General features: G+C 36.7%; 1 protein-coding gene across 2 annotated transcripts in view; it reads right to left on the reverse strand.

The window, feature by feature from the left end:
- Nucleotides 1-9,946: 9,946 nt before the first annotated feature.
- Selenoi (selenoprotein I) overlaps nt 9,947-17,649 on the reverse strand; it is a 51,857-nt gene continuing 44,154 nt past the window's right edge. The window contains exons 8-10 of one of the 2 annotated variants that reach the window (XM_047522315.1): nt 16,618-16,798; nt 15,149-15,331; nt 9,947-12,040 (exon numbers count right to left, since the gene is read on the reverse strand). In XM_047522315.1, the coding sequence (XP_047378271.1) occupies nt 11,942-12,040; nt 15,149-15,331; nt 16,618-16,798 (463 nt within the window). In that variant the 3' untranslated portion in view covers nt 9,947-11,941. The other variant, XM_047522316.1, reaches the window with a different exon arrangement.

The raw sequence follows: 17,649 nt of genomic DNA on the forward strand, positions 1-17,649 counted from the left end.
ATAGGACATCTTGGAGAGTATGATAGAGGTTCACTGGAAGGTGGGTGGGAGAAGGAGAAAGCTTGTAGAGAGAACTCTATGCCCCTTAGATTTGTTCGGATTGTCTAGCCATTGTTATATATGCATTTTAGTTAATATTGCAGGGTGTTAAAGAATAATGCCCAAAGTTTATTAGAAGTAGCGAAATAATCCCTACATCAATATTCTTTTGTTGGTTTTTAGGAAGAGCTGTCTTCTGGGAATGACCTTTCTTAATTCACCTCTTGGAGCTGGGGGTACCTGCGGTGTCCATTTCCTGCCACTGCCACTCCAACATTTGACACGGCTCTGTTGGAGTAGAGGATCCGACACTTGACACGGTCTGTTGGAATAGAGGACTCAACACTTGACATGGTTCTGTTGACCATCCTCCCGCTTGGGGGCCGTGGGCATGGCATGTCTCCATGTGTAGTTGCTTTTTAATATTAATAATGAATATATCATTAGAAACATTGGAAAAACATGAGAAGGTTTCACTGTATTGGGACACAAAATAATGCACAATAGAAATTTAGCAGCAATACATAGATAAAATATATGAAAATAAACAATTGTAGCTGTGCTCAAGTTAAAAGGAGCCTGTGATTGCTTTAGTATAATAATAGATGGATAAAGAGGCATTCCTCTGAGCTTGGATGCCGTGTTTAGCCTTTGTTGCTTTCCTAGTTTTAATAGCTGATTCTAGAGATACTTTACATAATAAAAAACATTTAGGTTAGTCATAAATATAATTTGTGCTTTTCCTATGTTTAGTCTAATTCTTTAAGAATCAGAATAAGATTGTAGTCTACCATTATATGAAATTAGAATAGACTAAACATTAACTATAAGTTGATTTCTTTGCCCTTTAATAATAGTAAAAACTTTTCACTGTTAAACACTGGAGTTCATGGTGGGGGTAGTTTCTCAGAAAATCTAGTGATGTGTTTGTTCTGAAGGTTGAAGTTGAGCAGATCATGGTGCCCTCGGTCTAGCTGGGAGACCTTTGTTTTAGTTTAGCTGGGAGACAAGGTTGTTTTAATCTAGCTGGGAAATAAGGTTGTTTTGATCTGCACTGTCATACAGAGAAAATGTGTACTTTGAGAAGAGGCATAGATTGTACTTCTGAAGGTTTTTCTTATTTTAAAGTAACCATAAAATGATATAATCATTACTGAAGAAAAATATCTATAAAAAAGCTGACAGAAAAAATAAAGACAGATTCAGCCTCAGAACACTTGGTGTCTCTGTGTGCCGTTTCCGCCCCACAGATGCCTCCCATCCACCGAGGACCCCCAACCCCTGCTAAGGGCTGGACCCCAGCAGGTATCCTGAACTGAGTCACTGGAACAGTGAAGAGAGAGAAGAGGTGGGGTGAGGGGAGGTGCTCCATATCTGGAAGAAAGCTTTGGATTAATACCAAAGATCTACCTGTGCATTTTGGTAAAGTTCTTGTGTTTATTTTGCACAAAGCTCATCTAAGCTTTCAAGATGTCCTGAGGTGACAGTGTATCAAAAAGCAGAGCTAGTGAGTTAACCGATTTGTAAACATCTTTTTGTTATAGTTGATAGAAAAGTTGCATCTTGGCCATGGAATTGTTGACCTCTGGGCAGTGTGTGTCGGACGTGTTCATTAGGCTGAGCGGAGGGCAGAGGGAAGCACACGGGAAGAGAAGGGAGCCAGTGCTCAGGATTTATGATTGACGTGAGCCATTGATGCGTGCGCACGGAATACTTTAACTCACCGGGAAAATGCTTTCTTGCTACTATTTTAGTAGTAGATATCTGATAATGACCATCTTAAAAACATGCTTGGTGCATTCTGTTGCTTTGTCTCATTTTAAACTGAGCATTAAGGGAATGCATTATTTCAGTTGTAATTCTGCCAGCATATCTGGAGGCCTGTTGCCATTTCTGTCTTTAGTGAAATAAGACAGGATTACAATGTTTTCTAAGATTGAGTTGGTGTAGTGTACTCTTGGTTATCAAAAATACTTATGTAGCTTTGGGATTTTGAGTTGGGGAATATTCATGATGTGCGGAAAAGCAGAATACACACTATAATCTCAATCACACAAAAAGGGATGTTGCTGGATACACACATAACCTGAAGAAACATGTCCAACTGTTTGCATGACTTTATTCTTTGTGTTTTTCTGCTTCCTGTAATGCACATATTGGCTTTTAAAAGATTAAAACTGTTTTAAAAATTGGGGGAAAAATGCACATAGATAGTTAGGCCTGGTGGTACCTGCCTTTAATGCTAGCCACTCAGGAAGCTGAGGCAGGATGATCTTAAGTTCAAGGCCAGCCTCAACAACTTAGTGAGACCCTGCCTAAAAGTAAAAAAAATTTTAAATGGACTAGGGATGTGCCTCAGTGGTTAAGTGCCCCTGAGTTCAACCCCTGGTACCCAAAAAAATAAAATATTAAAAAAATGGATATGATTCAAAAAAATCAATAGGTAACTGATAAAGCATTCATGGAATGAAACACAATTTAAGAATAAAAATGACCCAAAATATACCAAGACATATATTAAATGAGGGAAGATGCAGTACAATATATAAAATGTGACCCCAGCTTTATCTGAAATACATAAAGAATGTAAAGAAAAACAGGGTGAAGTCCACAAGGCAGCTGATATTTCTGGGACCTGTGTTTATGAGTGACTTTTGTATTTTTTATTCAAAAAAAGAAAAAACCTTTTTTTTTACCATATCACTTTAAAAAATTATTATTTAATAATAATAATTATTATTGTGGGGGAGGGTACTAGAGAATCTAGGAGCGCTTTATCTCTGAGCCACCTTCCCAGCTCTTTTTTATTTTGAGACAGGGTCTAATTGCTCAGGGCCTAAATTCAGCAATTTAGGCTAACTTTGAACTTGTGATCCTCCTGCCTCAACCTCCTGAGCCACTGGGATTTTGGAGTGTACCACCATACCAGTTTATTCCTTTTTTTTTTTTTTTTTTTTTTTTTTTTGGTACCGGGGGTTGTACTCAGGGGCACTTGACTGAGCCTCATCCCCAGCTTTTTTGTATTTTATTTGGAGACAGGGTCTCACTGAGTTGCTTAGTACCTTGCTTTTGCTCAGGCTGGCTTTGAACTCTTGATCCTCCTTCCTCAGCCTCCTGAGCCACTGAGATTACAGGTGTATGCCACTGTGTCCTGCTTATTCTTTTTTTTTAATGAGAGATGACAGGAGATTCTGAAGAGACTAAGGCAGGCAAGAGTATGGTTGTATGGAATGTATGTTCACCTTGATGAATGACCAACACCTAATCCATTCCTCAAATGATGGACTGTAATCCAAAAGTGGACCTGCTTTGAGAAGTGACATAGTAATTAAGTCCACAGAAGAAAAACATAGGGAATTAGTTAATTTTAGAAAGAAACTACAACCATTACACAGAGCAGTGTGTTCATGCCTGGGATCAGCACAACTATAATTCAAAGGAACCAAACTATAATTGGAAGTTCCTTGATATGTAGCACTGGTATGAATTCAGGGGTCTGTGATTCAGATAACTTGACACAAAGAACAGATGGGTCCAGTCCTTAGAATATGGCACCCTTATCGCTGGGTAGGTAGTTTTTAAGTAATAATTGAAAAATCATCTGGCTATATGTGCCTCCTTTGCTGGGCTGACTGGCCATCTACCTTCAGCTTAATCTTTACAGGGGGCCGGGGGCTGGAAATGATGTTGCTTAGATTTTACTTTACAAGTCAAGTCGCACAGTTATACATTCATGTTTACACTAAATCACCTTAACTGGAGTTTGGGGACACTGGCAAATATTTGGGAAATTTCTTGATGTTCATCAAACACTTGGGTAACTTTTTGGTTTACTGCTGTCCCAATTTGTGTCACTTTTACTAGACTTCAAAAGCAATCTTGTTTTATTCAATTTTGGTTATTTTTAGAACTGCCTCACCTTATCTTCAAAAGGTACAAAGAGTGGAACAGAGAAAGCAGGGGAGTCAGGAACTGTGGTTATATTATATGGCCTAGAAAAAAGTTGAAAGGTAAAAACAGAACTTGATTATTAGTTAAAACTGACTATCTGGGGTTGTGGCTCAGTGGTAGAGTGCTCACCTAACAAATGTAAGGCACTGCTTTTCATCCTCAGCATACATCAAAAAAATTTTTTAAATGAAGGTATTGTGTTCACCTATAACTTTAAAAAAAAAAAAAAATTAGGGGCTGGGGAGATAGCTCAGTTGGTAGAGTGCTTGCCTGGCAAGCACAAGGCCCTGGGTTCAATCCCCAGCAGTGCAAAAAAAAAAAAAAAAAAAAAAAAAATTAGAAAACCCCAAACCTAAGCATCTTCCTTAGACCAATCACCTGGCCTGCATCATCCTCATTCAATCCTCATACAGCATTAAGTGGGGTAATATTCATCTTATTTTACAGATGAGGAACCTCAGATTTAGAAAAAAACAATGAGTGTCCTGGGAGGAAACTTACAAAGTTGAATATGACTAAGAAACATCCTTTGTTTGGAAGAGTCTTGAGAAACTCTCAGAATAAAAACAAAAAGAAAAATGAAAGGAGTATATATAAAATTTTCTTTCGGAAATTTGTGAGCAGAGGGAAGAGGAGTACTATGCTTTGAGGGCACAGGGTCTGAGTTTGGTAGGCCCGAGTGTGACTACACCATTTACCTGCTGAGCGTCAGGTACTCGCTGGGTGCTAGAGGTCTGCAGATAGGAGGGGGAAAACTGCTAGGACATCGGCAGGGAGCATGAGCTGGAGAACTGGCCAAGGTCAAGACATGGTACCTGCCCTCCCTCCCCTCCAAATCTGTTACAGAAAATATTTTTAAATGCCCACTGGAAAACAATCTTCTTAAAAGCAAAGTTAGGTAATGGATGTTCTGATTTATATCCCATAATTTAAGCATGCTGGGTGTGGGTTTATAGGTTTTTGTAAGAAAAAAAAACAAGGTCTGTAGTATAGTCTGGAAAACTAACACCATGTGTTAACACTGTTTCTATGGGGAAATGCTTTTGAGGAAGAAACCATCATCTTACAAACTAAGTGTGACACAGTTATTATCTCCCACTTTTGGGAGAGTCAAGAGTAGTGTACTGTGAATAGCTATTACTGCCACCTTTTTCCTGCTTTCTGAAATAAGTCACAAGACAAAAAAAAAAAAAGGAAGTTTTTTTTTTTTTTTTAAATGTTTTGTTTTAGTGATTCTAAGACAGTGGCTGGATATTATTTTTCCATCATGGCTCGCTCCCCTTTTGCACCTTCCATGTAGCAATAAAAAAGACATGAAAACAATTAAAAGGATTTAAAAATTATTTACTCTTTTATTACAATAAATATTTATCAATAAAAGAATTAAACAATCTTAAACTAAAACCTACTGCATTACTTTGGGGTTCACAGCAGCAGAAATAAAACATAAATCCAGTTGAAAGGTCAAGGCTTCTAGAATCCAGTGACAAGAAATAGTCAGGTCTTGATTATCTGGGCTAGCAGTGGGGAACAGTAATAAAATAATGCAAAAATAACAATGAAATGCACTGAAATTGTATATCAAATTATCTGAGACTTCACAACATTCTGGAGAAGTAATTTAAGCAAGTTGCAAAGCTCCACTTCCACAAGTGTGAGAGGTCTCCCCCAGAGCAGCCCAGGGAAACAACTCTCAGAGCCGCCTTCTAGCCAGAAATAGGCTCACTAGGTGCAGATCCAAAGGCCTCAATCCTGGTGGGAGCAGCCTTCGTTCTGTGAAAGCTGTCTTTATGGCTCACACAATCCCTGGTGAAAGGGACATAGAAAGTGACATATTTTTAAGGGTTTTCTCAAAGACTGAGATAACTGGAAGGAAGAAAGGCTACAGCTCCAGACCAGGAAGAGGCTTCAGTTACAAGCCACATGCACATCAAGTCCACATGAAGAAACCCTCTAATGAGGACTTACCCCCTGGCTGATAATCAGGAGTAGACCCCATGTATATGTGATATCATACATACATATGCAGAGAATATGTGTACGTATTAAATGTCTATATACACAGCATACACATAACCAGACAAAATAAATGTTATAATATTTATCATGAACACAGCAAGTCCTCAAGAGCCCCAGTTATTAATATGTTCAATTAAACTACCTGAAAGGATAAAGATTTTATGCTCCTCTTCATCTTCCTAATATATTCTCTACTGCAGCAAACATATTCCACCTGCTCCAGAGGTGCTCTTTCTAGGTACCTGAGAAGGAATGAACTATCCTCTTGAGAGTACTACAAAAGGCCAGCTGTAACACGGCTAGCTACACAACTCAATAACTGACTTGGCCATAATTCCTACCACCTATTCTTAGTCACAGAGCATGAAACCCCACTCAGCAAAGTATCAGTTTCTTTTTCTACAACTGGTCACAAATTGAATCCATTATGTCAGATAGCAAGGGAAAAGGCAAAAGTAGGTAGCAGGGAATTTAGACCTCGGCAATAAATCATTGCCTTCCCCTTGACCCACAGGTTATCTGATTTTAAAACATTGGAATGTGGAGTTCAATACTGAATTCAGCTTTCTTAGGATATCTTGAAATCAGTACATTATATGTAGCTGGGTCTTTACCTCCTAAATGACTGCTCTGATGAGGTCAAGTTATCTGAACAAAATAATCTACCAAAAAAATTAATATTGTAAGCGGTCTCAATTAGTAGTTATTAAGCTTAAAGTCTGACACTGAATGATAACAGTAATTCAGGCTGATGATGCAGAAGTCACAGATCTTGCCAAATCAAATCAGCCTTCTTCTATAACCTGGTTAGTAATATCAAGTACTAACAAAACATGTTCCAGGTCAAGAATTTACTCTTCAGGGGCTGGGGAGATAGCTCAGTCGGTAGAGTGCTTGCCTTGTAAGCACAAGGCCCTGGGTTCGATCCCCAGCACCCCCCCCCCAAAAAAGAATTTACTCTTCAGATATTAAAAACCGTACATCAAGAATATTACAATCTAGAATTCATGGCCAATTATATGTGGTTTAATAAAAACCCCAAATCAGCTCTAATTTTAACTGTTACCCATAGAAACTGCTCAAGAGAAGACCTTACCTAGCCAAAGAGACCTAAGACACCCAAGGCACTTAGCTCCTCTCTGTGTCTTCAATACTGTCTCTGATTTCAATTTTTAGTGTTATGTGTTGCCAAAGCGAGTGTTCTGTCACTATTTCAATATCACATTTAGGTTCTCAATGGCCATGATCCAATCTGCATGCTTTAAAAATAGCACTACTCTGATTTAGCTCAGCTTTCTAAGAATGATTCTCTGAAAAGGAAGACAATGTAAATGGTCTGTGGAAGAATAGAACAACCCTTCTGTTGTATTCAAGTAGATTTTCCTAGAAAAACAAGCCCTTGCTAAAGTATTCGCAAATCAGTCCATGTGGCGCTGTCCAGTTCTGGGAACCTGGTCTTCCTGATCAAATGCAACCCCCTTGATCAGGCTACCTAAGAGGGTGCTCTGAATGGCAAAACTTTTATTGCTACCCTAAATATGAACTCATTTAAGATCTGTCTGTATAAAGAGCAGATCTCTGTTTAAAACAAATCGAAACCAGTTAGATTACTATCTCTTACATATTTATTAATGAGCAAAGCATATTACTAGCATGCAAGTTAAAAAGGTTATGTTTATTTTGCACTGTAGAAATCAATCAGTCAACAAATCCAATTTCCATGGCTCCATGCAAGGAAGAAGCAAATATATCACCACTTTCTCTGAAAAAGTTAACAACCATGATTTACCATATACCCTAAAGTAATTGCCTGCCATGTCAGTCATCTGTACCACTGTCAAAGCTAAAGATCAAAATATACAAATCACATGGGTTACATAATTAATAAAGGAAAATCAGAAATTTATGCAAACTTCCTAAACTGCCCAGAGTACCACACTTTCAAGTTTCACAGTGATTAACTTAACACCACTTTACAGTTAAGACTGTCATTTTAAATGTACATGTCAAAGTGCTTCAAATGCAGCATACTAGTTAAAATTCTTCGCGGAAGGTTGCAGTACTGACAGCTAACTTAGTAAGGTAAATTCACCCACAGGGTGTTTATGGAAGGGCAGCTGCCTTACCCCATGGGACAAAGAAAATTCTCATCTGACTTCACAAATTTTCTATGGAGCAACTGATCAAGTCCAGAACTGAGGTCAAGATAAGGCCACTCTGAACATAGGCATCAATACAACCAAAGACTTCTGAATCCGTTTTTGGCTTATTTTGGAACCCAAAGTCAAAAGTCCCAGTCCATCAGGCTTACTTTTTCCTTCTGACACGTTCTCAGTCCTTGACTAGTCACTAGATCTAAGGCAATCAAAAAAATTTGAATGTAGCAAGATCTAGAAGCAACAAAGCAAAGCCTGAGTGGGCTGTCTCTGTCATAAGTGGTGGCTAGTTGGGAGGAAACCCAGGTGAAGAATGAAAAAGATGGATTAATTCCAGTTAAAATATAAAAGGGAAAAGTAGTCTTTGATTTAAATACCTCCAGATTACCGTTTATTCTCTATAGGTCACAGAGTCAAAGAGTGCCTTGAAAAGCAAGACATTCCAAATGATTTTTGATTGACTACAAAATAAACCAGTTCTTTAAAAATGAAATACAGGAAGCTTCCAAATTCATGAAGCATTAAGGTGATTCCTTTTTCCTTTTAAAATATAAACTATGGGCTGGGGATGTAGCTCAGTGGTACAGTGCTTGCCTAGCATGCACAAGGTTTTAGATTCAATCTCCAGCATCATTTAAAATAAAATTTTAAGAAAGACACTACACTTTTTTCCTATATATTCCCTGAATACCCAGGCTCTGGGTGATAATCAACACTCTTTTGGTATCTATTTAGAATCTGGGTAACTCCATACATACAATCCTCTTCCCAATACTTCTATATGAGAATAAATGACATTAGAAGTAGTACTACAACATCCTAGACCACAACTAACACTTAACCTTCCCAAAATTAGAATTAAAATATTTTAATCATATATTAAAATGCCAAGGAAGAACATCGACCTTGCTATTTTGAAAGTTACACACTCTATTACCTGAAAATTAAAACACATAAGCTACCTCTACTACTATTTGTAAAGGAAAGACACCTTGTAAGTCATGGCAATTTCAAACTGTACAATGCAGTGAGGTCATGAATATTAAAGGATCAAAGAAGGCAGTCGTAGCATATTCTTCAGGTATTTTTAAACTTTTCTATCCCACATACTCCCTCAAATACTGGGGAATTATTTTCTTAAAAGGCTGAAGGGGCATTTTTCATGCCATAAGCTGAAAAGAAACCTCTTACAAGTATATGTGACTTTGGTCAACAGAAACACAATGCAAACCTCTTGCCTGGCTAAGGCACTCTATTCTGCAAGTACAGAGAACATGCATGTATGCTCCTGACCATGGCACTGCTCCCCCCAAGGCAGCCAGTATGTGCTGGGGAGAAAGGTTGGGGTGTAAACTCACCCAATATTTCATGCAGAAGCTTGAAATATCTTTTATACTTTGGAAAGGTTCGAGTAATTGGCATGACAGAAATGCACAGAGCTACTGGTAATTAAGTCCTTCGTCAGCTGCTGTATCACTATACAAAAAATGGGGGCTTTCAAAATGCACCATTGAGATGGCAGACTAAAACAAGAGGAAGTCAGCAGTAGAGGAAGGATGAACACAGTATTCTGGAACGGTCAATTGCTCAGTTTCCCTTGTTGACAGTCTCCTTTCTTTTACCCATGGTGTAATTCCTTACCAACACAGGGAAATATGTCATAAAATATAGTCACAAAACAAGTTTCAAATACTCTTGATGCAACGAAATGTGGGCAGAAATACATTTAGAAGTAAAAGAGCCCCCAAATTACAGGACATAACCCAAATGACCCTAATGACAGAATTAAAGGGTTGTTTTTTTGTTTTTTTTTTTTAAATACACTGTACAAGGTGAAAAAAAATCTGTGGTCCAAATTTGTCATTTTATAAATATTTATCAGTTCTTTTATACAAATTAACCTCATCCTTTTGTACAAGGTCAACAAAACAGTAAAAATGATTAGGTAAGAAATCTTAAAACAAAGTTTTCCCCCCACTTCAAATGAATACTTTATCCAGTTCAATTTTACAGATGACACAAAATAAGGTAAACACAAAACAGTTACCTTCACTTAATTGGTTCATTTCTCTAATCTGCATGATGGCAATTTATAACAAACATGGATTCACTATCCATATTTCCAAATTATATCAATGTCTCATCTATTTTCAGTATTTACTTTTTTTTCAGAGAAAAGTCACCTAAGCTAAACCTTTACAATTTTGTTTTAAATGAGTAGGAAGCTCCTTGACTCATTTCTAATAACCTGGATGACAATGATTAGAATTTAAAAATTTAAAAACAAATATCAATTACAGTTATTTTTTTTACAAAGCAGCAGACTGAAATTCAACAAAGGAATATCTATACTATAATACTATAATATTTAACTACAATCACATTCATAGATAAATAATGGTTAAGAATTTAATTACATATCAACACAGTGGTGCCTATTTTATCCAAGTGCAACCTGTCCAAAAAGAAATAAGGGTTTAAGATACACTCTTCATTCAAGCACAAACTTCATTCAGTAGAAAATAAGAGAAAATCAGCAAGTAAATTTCACCACCACCAAACTAAATAAAGACAAAGTCAAAATAAAGAGAATAAAATATCCACATTTATGAAGAGAAATGATTTATAAAATGACCACAATAAGGGTAAAGAGATTTTTTTTTGTCATCAGTAAACCTTATAAATTACTCCAAGTCATCTTAAGGGAATAGGTACTGGGTAAGGCATATGTATCAAAAGTTTTCTTCAAGGGGAGAAGTGGGCAAGTTCAGGAAGAGAGTATTTCTCTCTGCTTTATCCAATATGAAATAAAAAACACAGCCTCTCACCCCCAAAAGGAGAGTGAGAAAAAGCAAGGAAGGACAGACAGACAAATTGGGTCAGAAAAACTAACTTCGTTTATAGTGAGGTTCACGAGATTCCTAACTCCAATTTAACTCTCCTCTTGGAAGGTACTTTATCTGCATTTCTCACAAGTAATTATCACAAGACGGGGGACTGTCACACACATTCTTACAATCATAGCTCACAGGCACCAAATCCCAGCAACTTCAGCTGAGAGAGAAAATGCCACTTTTAAACAATGAACTATGCCAATGGATGAGCTATAATTATAACCCATTCTCTACTAAGTATAAACAGAATATTAATCTTTAAAAGAAAATTAAACCATTTATCAAGATCTATTCCATAATAAAGACAGCCAGAATACTAGAGAATCTCTTTGCCTCTGAGGACAAAAATAATTTCCATGGGAAAGAGAAACCGAGATTTGGCAACTGCATATTGTTCTGTAATAGTTGGCATCTCTGGCTAAAGGAAACTTGGGGGTTTTTTTTCCCCCTATATTACACTTGAGCTATTGATAACCTCCACAGCTAATGTCTATTATAAAATACCAAATATGAAAACATGCTGTGGTTTTCTGAATATTATCAGTGTTCCTAAACCAATCTGGGGGTTTTAAAAATAAAAACGAAACATCTTTCACTCTGTATGAGCCAAAATATTATGGACTCATGAAGCTAAAATCAATAGGAAGAGTTTGCTGGTCTAATGAACATTATGCTTAACCAAAATGTCACATGGTTTTATAAAAAATAACGTAAACTGGAAGTTAGAAGGTCCAAAATTCCACAAGTTCAGATCATGTTTCATTCCTGCTGTCCAAGTACCACACATACTGAGATCCCATGTCTGTCAAGCAGATCAGTTTAGTTCAATGGTGATGGATGAAATATTTACAAGCATCTATTTACAGTATTTCTTTCTGAAGATTACAGGCCAATATTCTTTTCTTCCATTCCTAGTCAATCTGAGTTGGGTTTCTTCAATGAGAAGGGGTAAATTTGAAAATGGCTGCTCAGCTGCTTAACCTATGAAAAATCAGAACACAAGACAGTGACAAATACATACCTTACTATTTCTGAAAAACACATAAAATTCACCCTATGCAGAGAATAACTTACTGATACAGTAGAAGTCATCAGAAATATTGAAGAGGTTCTGCTGGATTAAAATAGTTCAAGAGCTAGTTAGCTAGCTGAATGAGAGTAATAGAACTACCCTGAGATAGTTATAACTTGAACCTGGATCTGCCTTGCTCCAAAATCTAGCCTTTCCAGAGATCTCCAGCCCAGACAAATTCATATCCAAATCTGCTGAAAACTTCAAGATTACTTGAATTATAATGTCTAGTAAGTCAAGTAACTACATTTATAATTAAGGTACAATCTTCGATTTATATGTTTCTAAGTAATCATTTCTAATCCTGATGAAGGAGTATAAAACTGGATCTGTTAATTCAGAAAGGCCATACTGGTTAGGGTCTTCCTAGTGGGTAGCCATAGTTATATGCCAGCTAACAGATGTCATTTATTTTATATTTATTCTATCATGTATGTTTCAGTAGTTCAAATGAATGTTTATATGGCCTAGGAAGTTTTACCTCCTGGTCAGAAGATAGACATGATAAATGAGCAAAAAAGACAAAAAAGATGCTCCCAGAATTTCTCTCAGTTAGCTTGATTATTTTCCAGATTTTTAACAATGAGTATGTACTACCTTTATAATGTGAAGAAAAACATGTTTTGATTTGTTATATACATGGTATTCTAAAGATAGGTTCTGAAGGGTTGAACAAATTAAAACAATTACAAAGGCACTGGCAACTGTGTTTTATGTCATGCATATGATTGATGAAGTATCAAAATAAGGGTCCCAGATTACTGACAGAAAACATGTTAAGCTGGGTATGGTAGCACACACCTATAATCCCAGCAGCCAGGAGGCTGAGGCAGGATTGCAAATTCAAAGCCAGCCTCAGCAACTTAAAGGGACCCTATCTCCACATAAAATATAAAAAAGGGCTGGGGATGTGGCTCAGTGGTTAAGTGCCCCTGGGTTCAATCCCTGGTAACAAAAACAAAAACAAACAAAAAAAGCAAAACATGTTAAATTTGCACAAATAGAAACATAAATGATTTATGTCTTATGTCATGATTCATCTGATTTATCACATTCTCTCTTCCCACGACAATTCCATCTACTTTGTTCTAACCAGTGAGGGCTAATTTGGGGACAAACACTAAGGAAAGAAAGTCCAAGTTTAGCAACATAAGCACGGTATAAAGTTGTTTGCAAGGATGACACTTGTCCCCCTTATTTTAAAAATGTGTATGATAATATAGAAGCAAAGACATTTTGTTTCTCAAACCAATTCACAGGAGGGCTCTCTTAGAAACAAGAATACCAAACAGAAGCACTTGAAGAGTCATAAATTGTGAGTATCCTTTATATAACACCATTTCTATGAAATTATCCTCTGAATATAAAACTAATGGAAGAAAAAATATTCCAGATTATTCACACCAACATTATTTATAATGATGATAATTTGAAAATAACCTAAATTATTAAAATAACTGGGTTATGATTAGTAAATTATGTAATGATTAAGCATCTACCTTGGTGGAATATTGTGTGGCAATTAAAATTCAACCATGAAACTGTGCTAAAATATGTATTAAGATTTGCATCTACAAGCAATCAACAAACATATGGAAAAATGTTCAACATCTCTAGTAATAAGAGAAATGCAAATCAAAACCACCCTAAGATTCCATCTCACCCCAATTAGAATGGTGATTATCAAGAATACAAGCAACAACAGGTGTTGGCGAGGATGTGGGGAGAAAGGTACACTCATACATTGCTGGTGGGGCTGCAAATTAGTGCAGCCACTCTGGAAAGCAGTGTGGAGAATCCTTAGAAAACTTGGAATGGAACCACCATTTGATCCAGCTATCCCACTCCTTGGCCTATACCCAAAGGACTTAAAATCAGCATATTACAGAGATACAGTCACATCAATGTTCATAGCTGCTCAGTTCACAATAGCCAGATTGTGGAACCAACCTAGATGTCCTTCAATTGGTGAATGGATAAAGAAACTGTGGTATATATATACAATGGAATATTACTTAGCCATAAAGAATGATAAAATTATGGCATTTGCAGGCAAATGGATGCAATTGGAGAATATCATGCTAAGTGAGATAAGCCAATCTCAAAAAACCAAAGGACGAATGATATTGCTAATAAGTGGATGATGACACATAATGGGAGGTGGGAGGGGTTAGTGTTAGGGTTAGAGTTAGGGTTAGGGAGGGGGGCAAGAATGGAGGAAGGAAGGACTGTATAGAGGGAATAGAGGGAAAAGAGGGGTGGGAGGGGTGGGGGCGAAGGGAAAAAAATAACAGAATGAATCAAACAACATTACCCTATGTAAATTTATGATTACACAAATAGTATGCCTTTACGCCATGTACAAACAGAAACAACATGTATCCCATTTGTTTACAATAAAAAAAAAATCTGTAACAATAAAATGAAAAAAAAAAATTTGCAAACACTTCCTAAAATTCACTTTCTTTGATTTTTCCCCCTTATTTATTATTCTGCTGATGAGGGATCATGAAATAAAGCCTCATATGATGTAAAAGCCTTCCTCTAGTCTGAAATTTTAAATGCTCTACTACATTGTTCAAATTGGTCAAGGGAGGAAAGAAGTGCTGCAAAACCAATTTCAGTTTCTTTCCAAATTATGTTAATGAACAACAAAAATGCCCCTAAAGCTAAAGAAGAAAGTAAAGAAACAGATAACAAATGGGATTATCTTATCCCACATAATTAAAAGCATGAAGCAGTTTATAATTCTACAAAACAAGAAAATGGCTAGATATATACCCATTTAAAATAAGAATTAATACATAATCATTATCCAGCTTTAAAAGCATTTATAGTTATTATAATCATTAGAAATACAATATTTGACATTACATTACCTGAACATTATCCCAAATTTAGGGAATATCCCCAAAATCTTTCCAGCTACTATGGTTATTTCTTTTAAAATTTTCATTGCCTCTTTTCACTATTTATAAGAAACAAATGAAAGCAGCTTTATTTACTTGATTACTTACCACTCGTACTCCATAATGGATGTGGGCCAGAGTAAAGACAGTTGTTAATATATACAGGAGAAGACTCTCAAGGTAAGAGGCTACTCCCAAGTTCACTGTTATAACAACCAAGAAGAGAGGAACCAGCAACCAATTCAAAGTTGGGCACCGTGTGCTGCTCATTTGACAAACAATCAGTTGACACTTGAAGTTGGTTTAAAAAAAGAAAGTTTAATTAGCAAAGCACTTCCAAAACTAGTCAGTCCAACATTTTAAAAATATTCCAAGAACTTAAGCCAACACATTTACATTATCTTAGTAGTTCTCAACTACTCAGGGGCCCAAGTGGACTCCAGACCCAACCCCCCAAACACACAGAGACTCAGAATGTGTGTCAGAAGAGACTGGAAAAAGTCAGATGCAATGGCACATGCCTGGAATCAGGAGGCTACTACGGAGGTTGAGGCAGGAGGACTGCAAATTCCAAGTCCAGGTCAGGCAACTTAGTGAGACCCTGTCTCAAAATAAAAAATGAAAAAGAGCTGGGGATGTAGCTCAGGGTTAAGGACCCCTGCGATCCATCCCCAGTTACCAGACATGCCACGCATGCACCCCCACTCACAAACAAAAGAACCTGCAAATTCTACCGCAGTCTATAAATCTTTTGGTTTCAAAAAGCACAATAAAATAATTTTCAGCATGTTCTGTCCTTGAAGTTATTACTTTTTAAAGTTTCTGATTTAAAATATTTTAAAAATCTGCTTATTCTAATACTGCACAAGTTCTCAAATTATCCACTTGTCACATATTCCTAAACTACAGTGTTTCCTTTTGTGTGTGTGGTTTTTAAATTTGTTCTAATTAGTTATACATGACAGTAGAATGCATTTTGACACATCATATATAAATAGAGTGTGCCTTCTCATTCTTCCAGTTGTACATGATGTAGAGTTACACCAGTCATGCAATCATAAATGCACACATAATGGACATAATAATGTTCAATTCATTCTGCTATCATTCCTACTCCCATACTGTGTGTGTGTTTTGTACTAGAGATTGAATCCAGGGGCACTTTACCACTAAGCCATATCCCTAGTCCTTTGTATTTTTTATCTTAAAACAGTCTTGGCTATTTTGAAGCTAGCTTTGAACTTGTTGTCTTGCCTGCTTCAGTCTCTCAAATTGCTGGGATTACCCCAATGTATACCCCAATGTGTCTGGCTATATATTATGATTTTTAAAAATTTTTTTGTTTTTTGTTTTTTTCTTTTTGGCACTGGAGATTGAAACCAGAGGTCTTTACCACTAATCTACATCCCCAGCACTTCTTATTTTTGAGACAGGGTCTCATTAAATTGCTTAAGCCTCACTAAATTGCTGAGGACGGCCTCAAACTTGCAATCCTCCTGCCTCAAGCTGTTGGGATTACAGGTGTGCACCACCATGCCTGACTATATGATGATTTTTAAAAGAAAAAAATATCTTACTGTAATGTTGGCAAAAGCTGTTCCAACCATAAAGTAGAATACTCTAGGATGTAGCTCTAAAATATCTGAAGGTGACCAGAGGATCCAGGCTGTAGACAAAATGAAGAGCAAACATGGAGAAAAGAAGGGAACCATAGCTTCATAGACTGAATTGTGTTTCAAGGTGTTACTTTTATAGCTTCTGAAAAAAAAAATCAAGTAATACAAAAAACATTATTACATATAAAACTTATCTTGTATAGTACTTTGCCATTTCCAAAGTACTGTCACATTTATTCTTATTTCACACTCACAGTTATTCTATGGCATAGATAAGAGCCATCATTATTAAAACCGTAACTTCACAGTCAGGGTGAGAATAAGAGACTAAATTCATATAACCTGATTCAAGAGGCAGGGAGAGTCTTCTGGCTCCTGGTCCCCTTTTTAATCACTTTAAACCAAACTATCAACTGCCATGTCAAGAATGTAAAGATGAATACAATTTGGTCTTTGTTCTGTGAAATATTTGAGTAGGGGAAATAAAGTGAACATGAAATAGCAGTACTATTTTAATACAAAGTGATACAGAACTTAAAAGTAAGATGTAATACACACAAAGACCCTGAAATAAGACTGCCAATATCACATCTTGGTATCTGTAAGCACACAGCAAGTTTGTTTGCTCATCTGAACACACCCCCCAAATTCTAGTCCTGGTTTTTGCCATGGTCCACATGACCCCAGGCAATATGTCATCCAATCAGAATCTAATCATTATGAGGAGGAAATGACTCAATCTCTAAAGACTTCACAGCTTCAAATTTTATGGCTTCTATAAATGACTACCAGTCACAATAAATAGGGAAAATTCATAGAGCTTAGATTGACATGGATGAGAGTCTATAAGACAGACGGTTAAAAGATAAAGGAGAAAGTTTTTCAACTAGAGGAAACAGAAACAGAGAAAATAGCAGGAAAAAAATTACTGAGAAGGGAAAGATCCCACCTCCCAGCTTTTCCCCCCAAAGACAGGAACTTCTATGCAATTGC

This window comes from Sciurus carolinensis, chromosome 13, assembly GCF_902686445.1.
Source record: "Sciurus carolinensis chromosome 13, mSciCar1.2, whole genome shotgun sequence".
Lineage (NCBI taxonomy): Eukaryota > Metazoa > Chordata > Mammalia > Rodentia > Sciuridae > Sciurus > Sciurus carolinensis.